General features: G+C 38.9%; 1 protein-coding gene across 1 annotated transcript; it reads left to right on the top strand.

The window, feature by feature from the left end:
* Window positions 1-4,277: 4,277 nt before the first annotated feature.
* On the top strand, window positions 4,278-17,788 carry LOC118236301. The gene is made up of 8 exons (XM_035434552.1): window positions 4,278-4,293; window positions 6,790-6,902; window positions 7,115-7,393; window positions 7,534-7,676; window positions 7,785-8,026; window positions 8,168-8,227; window positions 8,310-8,389; window positions 8,501-17,788. The coding sequence occupies exons 2-8, from the start codon at window positions 6,792-6,794 to the stop codon at window positions 16,697-16,699; spliced, it is 9,114 nt and encodes a 3,037-aa protein (XP_035290443.1). The 5' UTR covers window positions 4,278-4,293; window positions 6,790-6,791; the 3' UTR covers window positions 16,700-17,788.
* Window positions 17,789-18,850: the final 1,062 nt, after the last annotated feature.

The raw sequence follows: 18,850 nt of genomic DNA, 5'->3' as shown, positions 1-18,850 counted from the left end.
CGGATTTTGTTTCTTAGCCCCTTATAACTGACTCAAAACGTTTGACACAGTTATGTGAGGTATGTGGTAGTTCTGCGTAATTTACTTTGGATATACAGTAAAATCAAACAGGGAAAAATCGCCTTCCGCACTTTTTGTCAGGGTAAAATAACAGGTTAATTCTTGCAATCGTCCCTTTGCTTTGGCAAAGTGCCAGAATTTTATTGCACTCAAGTATTTCGCTGCGCCGCTAACAGTAAGTTTGAAGGAATGTAAAATAGATGAAAGCAAACGGTGGGTGTACCACTGCAATATTAGTTAAAAATTTCACGCAAGTCCGAGTTTTCATTGTATAATGAAACAATGACGGTAGCCTAATACATATATAGTTCGCTTCGTTCCGTTGCTACAATAACATAAAGACCTACAGCTGCAGTTTCTCGCTGCAATTACTAATATTGAATGCAAACAAAAGACGCAATTTGTGCTGTAGTCTGTATCTTTGGCAAACTCTGGACTTTTAATATAGAAGATGCTTTGCCTAATGTATTTAGATTTTCTTGTTTATGTAATTGTTTGTAATGACGTGTATAATTGAAATTACTTTTTTTTAAATAAATAAACTTTAAGTCCATTTCATTGATAGGTTCTGAGTTTCTGTGCAAACGCGCGAAAACACGCTGGTACAATGAAATAATGACGGTAGCCTAATACATATATAGTCCGCTTCGTTCCGTTGCTACCATAACATAAAGACCTACAGCTGCAGTTTCTCGCTGCATTTACTAATATTGAATATAAACAAAAGACGCAATTTATGCTGTAGTCTGCCAATGTCTAAATAAATAATACGGTCCATTTGAAGACAATATCGGGTGAGTTCGTTTAGTCTTTAAATCCGTCATTATGCTGAGAGAAATCGTATTCTCAATTTAATCTCTACATTGACTGTAAGCTTAGGGTTGTAACTAGGTAGTTGTTCCGTAGGTGACTTAGTCTTAACTCGTCTTAACTATTGCTTGAATGTTCTCATAGACTGCGTTGTTGCTGTTCTTGTTTGTGTTAGCGTTAATCAGTTTAACCAACTGGGTCCAAGTTGAACTATGCGGTTGTTCCCTGCACTTGGAACGGTAGGCTACTGCCCTCTAGGGGTTTCGACACACTTGTTCCTGGTTATGGTTAAACACTTTGTTGTACGTCGCTCTGGATAGGAGCGTCTGCCAAATGCCTGTAATATAATGTAATGCAATATTCCGTAGCAACAAGATAAACCCGACATTAGCCCTCAAATATGCCAATACAGCAGTGACAACGCTGCTCACTGAATAACGAAATATACGAGACAACGTTTTAAAAAAAAAAATTATACCATGTCAATATCTCTCCTAAACATTGAATGAATATACAATCTTATCATTGGTTTTACGCGTAGATATGTCCCTTTTGCGACTGCGTGGTCATATATTTTTTTGGACAATACGTTTGTGAAATATACGCGCATTTTTTATCACTGGGTAGGCTACGTTCAATAAAAAAACATTTCTGAAAGTATGAGAGATATAGCATGGCTAATATCAGTGAGGAGATTGCAAGTGAGAGCTATTGTAAAATGGAGTTGCTTTGTTACAACGAAATCCTGCCCAATGCCTGATTGTGATACAGATGAAACTTTGGAGCATCTGTTGATTGAATGCAGTAGATCTGAAAAATATGGGAACAAATTAAATCTATTGGTGTTAATATTTCAATTACACCAGAAACTGTATTTTATGGAATAATATATAACATTGATGATAAACTTAAAGATTTTTACTGGTTAATAATATGTCTAGTGAATCAGCACATATGGAAAACACAAAGTAAAATGACAATTGATCACATCTACGTGTCAAGTGAATCTGTTTTCAAGAACATTTTAATAGAACTGAAACATCGAAGGAGAATTGACATCAAGCACGGCAATGCAAATCTTTGGCAAACTCTGGACTTTTAATATAGAACATGCTTTGCCTAGTGTATTTAGATTTTCTTGTTTATGTAATTGTTTGTAATGACTTGTATAATTGAAATAAAGTTTATTTATAAAAAAAGTAAAGTGAAAGGCAATGTGCGCAACTGGGCGGTAGTACCCAGACGTGTGAATGCCTGGCCTCCGAAGCGGCCAGACGTGTAAATGGCTGTCCTGTGGAGCGGAGATCTGCCGCGTTCATGCATTCACATGCAATGATGACCACTTTGCATTAAAAGCGCCCACTTATAATAACAACAGTGTGATGATCAAGATGAGAAGATTCTTTCTACAATCAGATTCTACCCTTTCCTTGTTTGCTGGTCAGTGGCGTCTGGAAAAAAATCCCTGCATTCTCAGCGTCGATAAAACCCCAAAGGCTTCCTGCCCGCCATTTCACTTTTGGGTAGCTACTTAGCAAGCGCCTTCGTTTGAGGTAGTCTTCCTTGTGAAACCATTATATCTCTCATCGTTGAATTAACAAGCAAATAATAAAAATTGGTAGTCAAATTTATATTAAAACATTTGTTTAGTAAGGCAATTGGAATCGACACGTTAACGCACGACTACAGTTTTAATTGAAGACCAGCCTTGACAAACCAGACCTGGGGTAAGTTTCTCGTTTTCATTGTTTGGCGAATAGCTTCCTAGCTTGGCTACGTGTTTTGCAACGAATGTGCTAAAACTTACTGTAATCAACTGTTTATGCAGCTACTTTTGCACCGTTTGCTAATGTACTCTTTCAGATCATAAAAAATACTCGGTCAACGTTCACTTGGCTGCTAGGCCCCGTCCACACGTATCATTACACCGCCGCCCGGAGGCGAATAAATATACTGCGCCCAACTGTGTAATCCACCTTTCAGTACGCGGTTCAAAGTGCTGCCGTTTCTGCCGCAGAAACTAGGAACCTTTTTAGGATCTCAGAGTGCTTTTCCACCGCAGGACCAGGGTCTAAATTATTTTACCCCCAAAAATGTCCCTGCTCAGCGGGTAGTACTTCTCCAAAAGCACAGGAACTTTGGCTGTGGGTCTAGCAGCGCTGAACATTTCTCATTGGTCAAGTAAAAATCTGCCGCTGTGATTTATTATTTTCATAATAATTACTTCAATTCAAACTTTTATGTTATGTCGCACAGTAGGCTACTTTTGGTTATAGCCTGCCGACTTCTTGGAACAGATGAGAAATTAAGATTGAGGATTATAACATGGGATTATAACATGTATGCTCTTCTGTTCTTTTCTTGCTTTAGCATCAAGTCTATTTTTATAAAATATTAAGCATTCGCGCTCGGCCAGGATATTATGTAGCAAAACATGCAAACGCTTTAATTCGGTTGCAGAATATTTCCATCCGGATTTTGTTTCTTAGCCCCTTATAATTGACTCAAAATATGTGACACAGTTATGTGAGGTATGTGGTAGTTCTGTATAATTCACTTTGGATATACAGTAAAATCAAACAGGGAAAGATCGCATTCCACACTTTTTGTCAGGGTAAAATAACAGGTTAATTCTAGCAATCGTCCCTTTTGCTTTTTCACGCGTTTTCATTGTATTTATTCTTGTCATTTTGCGATTATATGAAAATGACGATGAGAGTCCAATTATATCCGTTAAAAATTTCACGCAAGTCCGCGTTTTCATTGTATTTATTCTTGTCATTTTGCGATTATATGGAAATGACGATGAGAGTCGAATTAATCAATTCAACAACAAAATGTTTATGATGTGTGCATGTTTTCTGCTATATTAATAAAAGTTATAAAAGTATCGGAATGATGTTGAAGAAAAGATGGTATGCAGCAGCATAGACTATTAGAATAGGTTGATTGTTAGGCAGCGCGCACTGAGTGGTGGTACCCAGACGTGTGAATGCCTGTCCTCTGGAGCGGCCAGACGTGTAAATAGCTGTCCTGTGGAGCGGAGATCTGCCGCGTTCATGCATTGACATGCAATGATGACCACTTTGCATTAAAAGCGCCCAATTATATTAACAATAGTGCATTTTTAATTAGATTGATTAAATTTTAATTAGCATTTTTTATTGCTAGCGCGTCTCAAAAGGGGAGAAATGGGAGTGAGTATATTTGGGCGTCCAGTTGCTGCCATTTCACTTTTGGGTAGCTACTTAGCAGGCGCCTTCGTTTGAGGTATATCTCTCATCGTTGAATTAAAAAGTAAATAGTAAACATTGGTAGTCCAATTTATATTAAAACATTTGTTTATTAAGGCAATTGGAATCGACACGTTAACAAACGACCACAGTTTTAATTGAAGACCAGCGTTGACAAACCAGACCTGGGGTAAATTTCTCGTTTTCATTGTTTCATAGGCAGAAAAATACGCAGTATTAGAACCAATATAAATAACCAAAACGTACTATAGATGTTGTTTACAGTTATTTCTGGAATGTGATGTCAAGACATCAAAGTGAATGTTCGCATAAAAACATAACGAATGTGTTATGTGAGGCTATATAAAACTGTTACAATCTGTATATTGGCCTGTCTTGTCTTGTCAGGACAAATCTGTTCAGCTACAAGTCTTGCAAATTTAACCAACGAGACAACGTTTTACGAAATCATACCATGTAATTCTACAGTCGATATCTGCGAGTAAATAACGTATGCATATACAACCTTGCCATTGCTTTTACGCATATGTTTGATTCTTTGTGGTCTACTATATAATTGTCTTGGACAATCCGTTTGTGAAATATACGCGCATATCTGATGTCTGCTTACCTTACAAAATACCTGCGCTTAATGCCACACGCGTTCTTTACGGCATTGTCCCCTTTTTTAGTAGTCTGAATGATTGACAATTCATTTCTTCACTAGGCTTTCTAACGATGTAATTTTCCTTTTAGAATAGCGTTTTATAGGTCAGCGTAACCGACAGTTTTCTTTGGATTTGGATTTATTTTGATTTTGGATTTGTTTCTGGACCCCTGGCTATTTTAGACCTCTGTACCAACAGAAAGCTTGTAATTACCACTTGAAAATGATGCACAGTGAGTTCCTTCAGAAAAGTTGATTTGTAGTGAAATCTGGGAATTTGTTGTTAATTAATAATTCATTTTGGGTAGATTTGGAGATGTTGGGTACACTGCTTAGTGCATCTTAGATGTGTAGTAATTAGGGTTGGAAGAATGTAAAATGTAAAAATTTTCAAAGCACTTTGCTAGCCAAATACCTGATCGGACCGATAATATCGAATTTTACCACTAGGTGTCGCACGTGACTCAGCCGCTCCCGAGTGGAACATAATAAGAGCACATGAATGAGTGGTAGAGGCTTTACCGTTGTTATGCAAAAACTCTGGTTGGTTTCTATTTCCACCGTTGTTAACCAAAAACCTCTGGTCGTTAATTCTATGAAAACAATGATTCTACCAAGAAAAAATACTTCCTTCTCGTTTTATACCATGCGATTAGCACCAATTTAGGTAATTTTTGTCATAACATTATTTAATAAAACTGCATGAAACCATAAGTCAATCAAATTAATCTCCCTAGCACTGTCTTGCTTTTTAAAATGGTGTGGTCGCGCAGTGTAGACATACTGTTTTTGTAAGACCCTCTGAAACGGGTTTTGACTGCCAGCTAGCTTTATGTAGGTTCGCGTCAGGTAGCCAATAGTAAAAAAATTTCTGGTTTTAGGTCAGAATGGTCTCACAACATGCTTGTTATCCCAGCTAGCTAGCTAGCTAACTATTGAATTGTATTCAAAACAGCGGTTAATAAACGCAATCGTTCACAAACATGCGCATGAAAATGCGTCTGTAGCCACGAGTAGCCATACTGTTGCTGTTTAAAACATTTAGAATGCTGGATTTTGTAGCGCAGTGATTTTCTATTAAAATTCGAGCCTGTCCCTTTACTGAGAAATAATGCCCACCCTTGGACCAATCAGAATCGAGTATTCAGCCAACCCGTTGTATAATAAAACTTGATCTCCTTGTTGCCGGCCTCGGCACTAAATTGCACACAGCCTGTTAGAGTTTTTTTTGCACTCAGATATTAGTGGCTCCGTTTATAAACAAACGTAATATTACATTAATCACGTTGTCATATTGCTTATTACTAATGCAATACAAGTTGTATTTAACGACCATCGGCACAGGTTGCTCATGTAGTATACTTTTTCATTTGCCAGAACGTCTCATAATGACAAATGCCGGTTCAGTCAGTTTGCATGAAATCAAACCGGTTTAAGCTCGTTCATCGGACCAGACGGGCAAAACCGGAAACGGACCCAACCCTGTAGTAATTCTACACATCCCTTAACATTTTATGAACTTGTGATCAACAAGTTTTTGGTATACTTTAACCTGCTGCATATATGCAATCTCCCAGTATTTCTTTGTAGACTAAACAACAGCAAACTCATTTTAGATTTTTTTGCCTAGACAGTTGCATTTGTGGCACTTTATTTCGTTAAGAATTATGAATATAAAGTAATATAAGCTAGTATTGTACATGGTACAAACGTCTTCCTTTATTTAAGCCATTTTTCAAGTGTCTGTGGAGTTCACATCTGGGGTTACAAAGCTTTAAATAGGGTACCCCCTAAATGGCCAAGGATTGGCCAGATTTGTCATGTGCGCTAAATGGTGAAAGTTGTTGTTTGCTCTGTATTTTAAAAAAAGCTGTAATGCACATTATCAGATGAATGGAAGGACTAAGTGGCCTTCATGTTCATGGCAAACACATGACTTTGATGTGCAAACAACAGGTAGCAGCAGTAATGCTATGTTTTTTTATGTGGCATCAATTTAATATGGTTCTTCCTGTTAAGCCATGGCAGGGTGTGGCTCACGTCATAAAGTCCGCCGATGGCCTGTGTCAGACATCACTGGGCATCAACACAAGACTGTGTTTCCTGACAATTGTCACGCCAATGCGAAAGAGGTGATGTATACAAAAGTTATTTTAATACTATTTTAATAGCATATAATACTATGTTATGTACTGTATAGCATGTCATACAACATAATTGGATACATGCAAGGTTGTTACATCACTTGGTGTTGTAACAACATTCATTGGCGTATTTATTAACATGTTTGATTTCTGTTTTCCCTTATGTAGTAACATGTTTGATTTGTGTTTTCTTTATGCAGTTTGTGTTCGTTGTTGGCGATTCACATCTCAGATCTTTTGCTGATGGAGTTGTGAACATGCCAGAGGGTCGGCTGTCCTTTGGTTTTATGGCCACACCTGGAGGAGATGCAAAAGCGTTGCGTTTGGAGATCTCCCATCTTGGTGATACTCCACGTACTCCAGATGCAGTGTGCCTGCTTGCTCCAGGGAACAACATGACCTCAAGTCGCACTATTGAGGAGGCTGCCAGGGCTTTTGGGACTCTCCTCAGTGTTGCATTGCAACACTGGCCAAACAAGGTATGTGTGAAATCATAAACACTCAGACAAAGGCAATACTGTCCTTCAATAAAATGTTATGTGTTCACAAAGGCACTAGTAATAGTCACAGAAATGAAGTAGGTTTTGTTTTAATGCTAATAGCAATTTGTTATTTGTAGGTGTTTGTGGTGGATTTCCCCATACGACATGTACATGCAACACTGGAATACCAGATTCTGCTAAAGCAGGAATATCACCGAGTTGCAGCAAAGATGGGAGTGCGGTATTTCTCAACAAATGATGTTTTCCAGCCATCCAAAAGGTATGTTCCAAGAAGTTGTGGATACAACATCACTGTTCTTGGAGTACATAGTACATTCTTATGCATGTTTGTCTGGGACTTTATTATTGTCATTACTTTTTGTTTAAGGCATCTCTGGTGTCAGGATTTGGTACACCTAAGTGATGACAAAGGTATGCCTCTCCTTGCGGACTTCATTTGGAACACTTCATACAGCATCCTGCACACCCCTGTCAATCCTGTGCCACTTAGAGTGCATCCTACACTCAAACGATGCTTCCACAAAAACAAGAAGAAGCATGGTAGTTCATCACAGCCACAGTGTGTTGCTCCATCTCAGCGCTCAGCAACATCCTATCGGCCCTTTCCAGGTAATAACTGCTCTGGGTGTTACATAAAATTGTCCAAATTGTCCAGTGTTAATGGTGTCCAATATTTGAACAATGTTCTGTCTCTGCTTTTTTCTTTTTTTTTTTTTCTAAACCCATACGTCTGTATGTTCTTTTGTGCAGCTGTTAAAATGAAGTATGTCGACCATGACCAATGGACACACCTGCTGCCTACTGTTCCAGGTAATTCTTGCATGCCAATGTGTTACTGTTACGTTGGAGACCCATATTTCATTTAACTCATGTTATTTGTCCTTGTTTGTAGATGTAAGGATGCAGGTTCGGGACCGGCGTCATTGTATACGTCAGCATGCTGCCAAAGGACTGTTTGTTGACATACAGCAAGTACGTTTGTGTTGATGTATACACTTTGTAGAACTGTTCAATGACATTTTCTAAAAAGTAGGCCGTAAGTATTCAATGTAATTAACTCCTAACATCAACTTGTCTTTACAGCGAATTCTCAGTGGGGGTAGGATGGAACGCATCTTTGACACATACGTCCTATGTTACCCTTTGGGCTACCGCCAGAACGTCAAGCCTGTCCATGAGCCAGCACCCAAGTCTGTGGCTGAGAAGAAATCTCCGCACATCAAAAAGCTAAGTGGTGCTGGTTCACGTCATGTGGGTCGTAGGCCTCTGGTAGTAGTTGACAGGGTCAGAGAAGTTGTAGAACAGGAAGATGTTAGGGACAAGGTAGTAAGGAAGAGAAAGATGGGAAACATACACACCACTGTTACACAGACAGAACAGAAGCAGGAGTTGCCTACTGAGAGAGTACTGAAACAGGAGTTGGCTAGTCAACTAGTACAGAAACAGAAGTTTGGTACAGATGAAGGTACTTGGTACAGACCAGCCGCAGTACTCGCCATAAAAAAGGCCAAGAACCACATAAGAGGAGGTGTAGGTGGAGGCCACTCAATATTTGAGACAGCAATTAGCATAGCAGAGCAGCATGGTATCCAACTTAGAAGTGGCAATCCAAACAAGGCCAATGGTAATTGCTTGTATGAATCTATTATTGATAACATAAATGCAAGACAATGTTTTGCAGAACATTTGCCAGAAAGGCCTGAGCACTATAGAAAGGTCTGGAATACTGTAGGTGAACAGAAAATTAAGGCATCTCCATACTATCCAAACATATATACAGAACAGCAGTGGAGAGAAGCATGGCAAACTTTGCAAACAACTAACCAATATGACCTTGACTATTTTGGTGATATGGCTATCCTTAGTTGTGCTCATACTACTAAGAAAGATATCCTTGTTTTCAACACACCTTGGAAAACAACAACTGCTCAAGCTCATAGTCCAATATATGTAATATCTGCAGATGCAATAGATCCAGCAAATGCAAGAGATACTGATGTTCCATTGGTGTTGGCATACAATGGCCATCATTTTGAAAGCCTCATTCCTGTTTCTAATGTTGATGTTAACAAAACAATTGTTTTGGTGGATGCATATAAGACTGGCACGTATACGACTCCTAGGTCTTTAGCACAAATGTTTCAGCTCATTGGAAATGATTTACACAACACAGAAACAGAATCTCCCACAACAAATAAAACCATATGTACACAGGCCACAGAAAACCAGAAAAGAACAAACCTTGCAGCTACAACCAGTAATGTGCAGATTCAAAATTATGCTCCAAAATCCCACAATTTACATGAAGGCAATAATACCAGCGACACCGTAGCCATAACTTTGCCAGATGTATGCAACAGCTGTCAAAAGCCATTTCAAACGCTGCTGGTACATTTGCGCAGATCAAAACAATGTCAGTTACATTACAACTTCCAATCTTTGCATCAAGAAGTAATTGTGAAACACGCAGACCAACAACCTCTATGGCAAGGTCCCAAACGTCAAAAACTGGAAAAACTGGAAAAACATAACCAAACTGAGGTCAATGTAGGCCTAAACCATGTTGAACAACAACCTCTACCATGTCAGAAAGCGAAAGAGACCACTCCAATTGAAGCCACTGCAATAAAGATGAAAGTTACAAGGAAGAGACAGTTGCAGGGTAATCCTGTAGAAGTCACAGGAACAAGAAGAACAGATCTTCTCCAGATTCAAAATATAGGTCCTAAATCCCACAATCTACACGAAGCCAATAATACCAGTGATACCATAACAATGACTTCCCTAGATGTATGCAAGGGCTGTCAAAAGCCATTTCAAAGGCTGATGCTACATTTGAGCAGGTCAGTACAATGTCAGTTACATTACAACATGTCTGAGAGCAACCCAACAATGCCTAGTCCAAGTGCAGATGAAGTTGTTTTTGTCAACGAAATGGAAATCCCATGTCTCACATTCTCTCCTTTCACTATGCAGCAAAAAAAATCACTTTGTTCAAAAATGAACATCATCCACAACTCACCTGAATACGTTCATACACAAGAACCAGTGCCAAGGAATGTCCCAATGAGTGATCCTTGTGAGACAAAGGCTATTGTAGGTGATGGGAACTGCTTTTTCAGAGCGTTGTCATTTTCCATTAGTGCAACTGAAGGTCATCACAGAAAAATCCGACTAGCTGTGGTTAAACATATGCAAACAAACGCATTACAGTACGCTCCTATTCTCCGACATGGATATTTTTCTGTTGAAAACTATGTAAAAGCATCACGCATGAAATATGTTCACACTTGGGCAACTGAGGTGGAAATACAAGCAGCTGCAGATCTCTTCGGAGTTGATGTTTTCACATACAGTCACAACAAGTGGTTCAAGTATTCCACAACAAATGAAAAGACAATTGACACAGCTATATACCTAAAACACTGCAACGCATCTCATTATGAAGTAGTTACATGCGTTAAGCAACACAATTCTGACCTATGCACTAAACTCTGCAAGAAATCCAATGACTGTCCACAGTCACATCAGATAAGCAGTTCTTCAAGTCGGCGTGAGCTTGACAGAAAAATCAAGCAATATGAAGTGAACAAACAATTCCGAGATGCAAAAAATAAAAGAGGAATTCAAAGATACAATGAAGATGAAAAATACAAGAAAACTATCAAACAACGCAGCATAAACAAATATGCCACTGATGCCCAACACCAAACAAATGTCAAACAGTACAGTGCACAGAAATATGCCATTGATGCCCAACACCAGGCAAATGTTAAACAGTACAGTGCACAGAAATATGCCACTGATGCCCAACACCAGGCAAATGTGAAACAATACAGTGCACAGAAATATGCCACTGATGAACAACATCGTGCAAATAAGAAAAAGTGCAGCATACACAAATATGCCACTCATGACCAACACCGTGCAAGTACAAAACAGTACAGCATAGACAAATATGCTACCGATGAACAACACAAGGAAAATCTGAAACAGTGCAATATTACCAGAAGGATTGAATCAAAGAAACTAAGACAACAAATGGACTACATTGTTCAGCAATTCAAATCCAAGGTTAGCACTGGTCCCCAATATGTCTGCTGTGTATGCCATCGACAGTTGTTTAAACATCAAGTCATACAATGTAAAAAAGACACATATGGAAAAAAAGGGAATGCTACAGCTTCATTGGCCAGTAAATGCATTACTGAAACATACCTTCACAAATGCGAAAGCACCTGCACAGATCCTAATAGTACACTGTGGATTTGTTACACATGTCACAGAAAACTTCTTGATGGAAGAATGCCTCCGGAAAGTGTTGCTAATAATTTGGTTTTGGATCCCATTCCACCACATCTGAAGAACTTAAATTCACTCGAACAACATTTGATTGCAGTAAACATTCCTTTTATGAAGATGCTTGCTTTACCGAAAGGGGGACAAAATGGTGTTCATGGACCTGTCACGTGTGTACCATCTAATCTCCCTCAGATTGCAAGTGTACTTCCAAGACCAGAGCATGATGATTTGATGATCCGTGTCAAATTAAAGAGAAAGTTAACATACAAAGGCCACTATGAATATCAATATGTTAACACTGCTGCTATTCATAAAGCTTTCTCGTACTTGAAACAACATAACCCATGGTACAAAGATATTACCTTCAACCACGAATGGATTAATCCACTCAACAAAATTCTACAACCCAACAACCCTCTGTCTTTTGACAATGAAACCTGTGTTGAGATTAATACAGAAAACACTAATGATGAAGCATCCACTGAAACAACACCAGATGATGAACACATTGATGAATCAATACATGATACACAGCAACATGGAATGTTCAACGATACATGTTTACAACCTGTCGATATTGTCCAAGAGGTGATGGATCAGCACTTCGATGGAATTTTGTCTCTGGCCCCAGCACAAGACAACAACCCAGTCAGATTACTAACCAATGAAGGCAATGAAGCAAAATGCTTCCCTGTTCTTTTCCCCAAAGGAACCGGTACTTTTAACGATACCAGAGGAGAAAAGTTAACCATATGTAGATATTTCAATAACCGCATACTCAATGCAGATGGAAGATTTGCAAAAAACCTGGACTACATTTTTTATGCACAATATTTATCTGAGATTAACCAAGTGGTCTCAAATGTATCTATTGCACTGAGAAAAGGATATGACTCTGGCAGAAAAATTACATCAGACATGCTAATCAACGAAGATTCACTTCAAAGAATTCTCCATTTTGACGAGGGATACAAATTCATGAAACCTATCAGAGGCACACCGGCTTTCTGGCAAAGTGTTCAGAAAGATCTTTTTGCTATGGTTAGACAGCTTGGAATCCCAACATGGTTTTGTTCCTTTTCTTCAGCTGACATGCGATGGAAAGAGACATTACAAATTTTCCTCCGGCTAGAAGGCAAACATATAAATGCTGATGATCTGGACTGGTCAGAGAGATGTGATCTCTTGAGAAAGAATCCCGTGACAGCTGCCAGAATGTTTGATCATCGCTTTCATTGTTTCCTTAAAGATGTCATCATGTCACCAGCTCAACCAATTGGAAAAATTGTCGACTACTTCTACAGAGTGGAATTTCAACAACGAGGTTCACCTCATACACATTGTCTGTTCTGGGTTGAAAATGCACCGCAAGTTGATAAAGCCGATGATGCTGATGTTGTAGCATTTATCGATCAATATGTGACATGTGAAATGCCACCTCTTGACGATAAGGAAATGCACGACATTGTCTCTACTGTGCAACAGCACAGCAAAAGGCATTCAAAGAGCTGCAGAAAAAACAAAACTGTCTGTCGCTTTAACTTCCCGCGGCCACCATCAAAAAACACTTTCATCACAAGGAATAAAATTTCTGAAGAAGAAATGCCTAGTGAGCCTAACCAAACACAACCTCAACAACAAACCAATCATCCAAGGCTTTCAATGGAACTTGCAGGACAGATTATGGAGAGGGTACGGCAAGTTGTCATGAACACTGACATATCTTTTGATTCTGCAGATTCCCTCTTTGCATCTATTGGTATATGCCAGGAGCTGTTTGAAGCTGCATATATACGCATGACCAAAAAAACCAATGTTGTTTTACAGAGAAAACCATCTGATGTTTGGGTAAATCAGTATAACACACAACTTCTCCGATGCTGGAATGCAAATATGGACATTCAGTATGTTGTTGACGCCTACTCTTGCATTGTGTATATAATATCTTACATATCTAAGCAAGAGAGAGAAATGGGATTATTGCTACAGCAAGCCCAAAAAGAGGCCTCAAATAACATTGATGCTAAACTTGCCTTGCGGAAACTTGGCAGTGTTTACCTTCATAACCGAGAAGTATCTGCACAGGAGAGTATATACCGACTAACCAACATGAGACTCAAAGAGGGATCAAGAAAGGTTCAGTTCATTCCAACTGGTCAACATCCCATCAAAATGAGTCTTCCGCTTCATCTTCTTCAGAAAAGACTCAACACTGAAAATAACAGCATATGGATGAACAGCATCACAGACAAATACAAAGGAAGACCAAAAACAGAAGCATTTCCTGAAATGTGTTTGGCAACCTTTGCATCACAGTACAGAATTCTGTCAAAAGCAGACAAGTCATCACCTAACAGCATAAAACTGGATCAGGACTTAGGATTTGTGATGAAGAGGACACGCACAGATGCTGCTGTTGTGCGTTATGCCCGCTTCTCACGCACAAAAAATCCTGAGAAATATTACCACAGTATTCTACAGTTATTCCTTCCGCATTACAATGATTCTGAGTTGAAACCACCAAACTTCAACACATTTGAAGACTTCTATCACACAGGCTTTGTTCAAATCATCAACAGTGAACTTAAGGCTGTGAAATTCCTGGTTGACACCAATCAAAAACTCTTTGAAAAAGAAGCTGACGAAATTGACAACGCTCAAGAACATCTAAACAGAGATGGACCACCAGAAGATGCATGGTCGCTAATTTGCCCAGAATCAGAATTACAACGTCTACAGTGTTTGGAAGCAATAACCAGTCATGTAACAAACACAGAGGAAACTGATGAAATCCTTCCTGATCTGCAACCAGATAAAAGCAACACTTTCACTATCGAACCTAGGTTCTGTGGGTTGCAAAAGGACACTGCAATGTGTCTCCTACGGTCACTAAATGAAAAACAGCTGCAATTATTTTACAAGATTCGGCACTGGTGTTTACAAAAACTCAACAACGAAAACCCAGATCCATTTTATGTATTTATCACTGGAGGAGCTGGCACAGGCAAGTCCCACCTGATAAAAGCAATCAATTATGAAGCATCTCGTATCTTGTCACAGCTATCAGAAAACCCAGATGACACGCATGTCTTACTCACTGCTCCAACTGGTGTTGCTGCTTACAACATTGATGCGGCTACGATACACAATTGCTTTTCAATTGGAATAGATGTCTCATTACCATATCAACCACTTGCAGAAGAAAAAATTAATACTTTGAGAGCCAAACTCAACAAGATCCAAATACTGATAATTGATGAAATTTCAATGGTTGATCATAAACTTCTTACGTATATTCACGGACGGTTAAGACAGATCAAACAAACAGGTGACTATTCCTCTTTTGGTAAAGTGTCCATCATTGCAGTAGGAGACCTATATCAATTGCCACCAGTCAAAGGAAAACCCTTGTATACACAACCAAGTGGTGTTAACTTATGGCAAAATCATTTTGCTGTAACAGAACTCACAGAAATAGTCAGACAGAAAGACACACACTTTGCACAGTTGCTAAATCGCTTAAGAACACACAAGAAAAAGCAACCACTGCAACAACAAGATATCAACATGCTGAAAAGTCGTGAGACGGGAGAAGGAGAATTCAGTGAAGATCTTCACATTTATGCAACAAACCAACAAGTTGACACTCATAATTTTCAGATGTTGCACAAAATGTGCCCTCATACCACTTCCATTGAAGCTCAAGATTTTGACAGGGATGCTAAAACTGGTCGCCTGAAAAGAAAAATGACACACCATCTCAAAGTTTACAATACTTGTTTGGTAAATACACTGCATCTCGGCATACATGCACGTGTCATGTTACTGAAAAACATTGATGTTTCAGATGGACTTGCAAATGGAGTCTTTGGAACAGTTTCTGACATATCTTACAACGATGATGACACTTTCCCATCAAGGATATATGTCACCTTCGATGATGAAAAAGTCGGACAAATGGCTCGAAATAAGAAACCATCTTCCAAACCTGGACTGGAAAAAGCCACACCAATTGAGCCTGAAGAGGACAAAATAACAAACAGTGGTGGTGTGAGACGTCAGTTTGCTCTGAAGTTAGCTTGGGCTTGCACTGTTCACAAAGTGCAAGGTTTAACAGTGGAGAAAGCTGTTGTCTCTCTCAACAAAATGTTTAGTTCTGGACAAGCATATGTAGCACTGAGTCGTGTAACATCTCTTGAAGGACTCATCATCGATGATTTTAAAGCCACTGCTATATATGCTAATGACACAATTCACACTTCAATACAAAACATGCCTGCATTCATTGAGCCACCACTTCAATCCTTCAATACAACTTACAGAATCTTTCTGCACAATGTTCAAGGACTTTCTGCTCATATCGAAGACATTCGATGTGATCACAGATATTTTGCAGCTGATGTCATTTGTGTGACAGAAACATGGCTACAACAACAACATTCTACCCAAGACACTCATCTCGACACCTTTTCATTTCACAGCAAACCAAGGTGCCTTGCATATGATGACACTGAACATATCTTCATGGAACTAAAGAAACAGCAGCATGGTGGTGTTGGACTTTATTTTAAAAATGATGCAGACTGCAACATCACCCATTTGCCATGTCTAAACATTGAATGTTTAACATTCAGCATAAAGTCACTGGAAGCAAACGTTGCCATCCTCTACAGACCACCATCTTACAGTTTGGTTACTTTCAGAACAAAACTGTTGCATTTGATTCATCATCTAGACACATTCTTGGGAACCAAAATAATAATGGGCGACTTCAATGAAAATCTCTTCATTACACAAACTGTTCAAGATTTCATGCAGCAACATGGATACACCCAACTTGTTAAACAAGCAACGACTGAAAAGGCCACCTTAATCGACCATATCTATGTCAAAGATAACACAGCTTATCAAATTGATATTCAAATCATGCAAACATATTTCAGTTTCCATAACTGTATTGTTATGGATGTTTTCCAGTAAATCCGGTACATTGATTTATTTGTCCCAGCCCATCTGTGAATAGGCCCTCCTCTCCGTGCACACTCAAAACGTGATCATGCACAGGAGGAAGATTTGTTCTTGGCTTTTCCCCACAGACAACACAGCTGGTCTCATTCCTGAATACAATCAATCCACAGATCACAAATGGTTAGTCTCATTAACACCTCTGCACACATTTTTCCCTAACTGATGCATTCAACTTAACTCTCATACGTTCCTCTCCCTATGTTCTTAACAAAACACTGTCAATCTCCAAGACCCAACTCTTCAAATAAGTTATTAGCAAGCAGGTAAAGACCCTAGCTAGTAAGGATAGATATAACTTAACATTAAAATACAGCTGGCTTGTCAAGGTTAGCAGGCTGTAAACTGCCTGACTTGTTTACATTTTGGACAGATGTGGCAAGTGACTACACCTATCCCTGTTTCAGTTACAGCACTTTCAACACAAGCAATATCGAAAGCGCTATCCAAAAATTTCTTCTAATCATGAAGACATTTTGGGATACATTTTGAAAATAGAAAACCAATATGCACCACAATTATATCAACAAATACCATCTCTGGGCAAACAACACTATATTCTGTAAATACATTGCACTACTTGACCCCATTTCCAGTATGAACATGATTTCTTGACGATGAACAGGGTAAGAGCATCACGTTGAAAAGCACAACGAATAATTACGCATTCTCTTTATATTACTGCACTTTCTGGTTTTCCTTTTTTCTTTCCTTTATCCTCAGGTGAACACAGACCTCCGAAACCAGCTTCAAGGAACAACACCTGGCTGCCTACTTCAGCATCTCCATAAATGGACCCCATCTTGACGCCTTCCCATATGATAGTGCATTGGAATATGTTCCCACAAAGCCCCATAAAATAAGATGTTGAAACAAACAGTGCACACTTTGCAACAGGTAGGCTGTGCAGCAGTCACTTAAAGTGTAGCAATGCAGCACTCACTGTATATTTTCCCATTTATTTCACAAACTACCAATTGGGCACTCACTGTATATACGCATTCCAGTTCTTTCACACAAATTACAGCTATTATATAGACTTCCCTTCGCGTTTCTTTGCTCTTGCCATTTTACTTATGATTTCACTCTGTATTTTTCTCTTTATTTATATTACAATTAAAGAAATTTACTTAATCTTTTTGTGATCTCTTGTCTTTTTTCTTTGTGATTTTCCTTTTCACATGTTTCATTTCCATAGATTTTCACTTGATGTTTTCTAATCTCTTGCCATTTTGTTCATGATTTTTATTTGTCTTTTCACGTTTTTTTGCATACATTTTTACTTGGTCTTTTTCTCATCACATGCCATTTTATTTGCGATTCCCAGTCTTTTCTGTGTCATTTTCCAAAACACTTTCAAATAAACAATTACTTTTCTCCTATTACTGGTTACATTAAATAATACATTTAAATATGCATTTTATTGTTGTAACACTATAGTCCTATGCTTATTGATATGTTGAACAGGCTTCAAGTTAAAGGTTGTTAATGAACCAGGTTTTTTATGAATTGTGAATTTGAAAATGAGATCAACCCTTGTGGACATAACTTTTCTGATCTATTAAGGTCATTTTTGTATTGTTAGGTACCGAGTATCGAATTAGCACCGTTTAAGTTTCAAGTATCATTTCAGTATTGAGTATCGTAATACTAAACCTGGTATCAGTATCAAAGTCAAAATTTCGGTATCGTGACAACTCTAGCGTGACGCCTTTTTCAGTTGCGGCGCAGAAACACTGCAGCTGTGCATGCACGCCGGACCATCTAAGTGTTATGACATGCCATCTAAGTGTTACGACATAGTAAAGGCCTTGACGGGAAGCGGCCAGGACACATCCGTGGCGACGTAACTAAGTCATCCGACAGCGTCTCTTAGCTCAAAATTGGCCATAAGTCATCAATATATCATACGATCATCACGATATTCAGTAGATATGTTGGGTGAAGGCGTATGATCGTGAGGACAAAGCCATTTTAAAATCGCTCAATAGGGGGCGCGATGCTGCCACTGCTTGGACCCCTTCCAACGCCGCTTGCGGCTTTAATTAGGGGTCCAAGCAGCGAAGCTGGTGGAACCCTATTGTATCTGTTAGGATTATTCTTATT

The sequence above is a fragment of the Anguilla anguilla genome, chromosome 9 (assembly GCF_013347855.1).
Source record: "Anguilla anguilla isolate fAngAng1 chromosome 9, fAngAng1.pri, whole genome shotgun sequence".
Taxonomy (NCBI): Eukaryota; Metazoa; Chordata; class Actinopteri; order Anguilliformes; family Anguillidae; genus Anguilla; species Anguilla anguilla.
The sequence above is the reverse complement of the archived record's forward strand: the minus strand, read 5'-3'. Positions and strand labels throughout refer to the sequence as shown.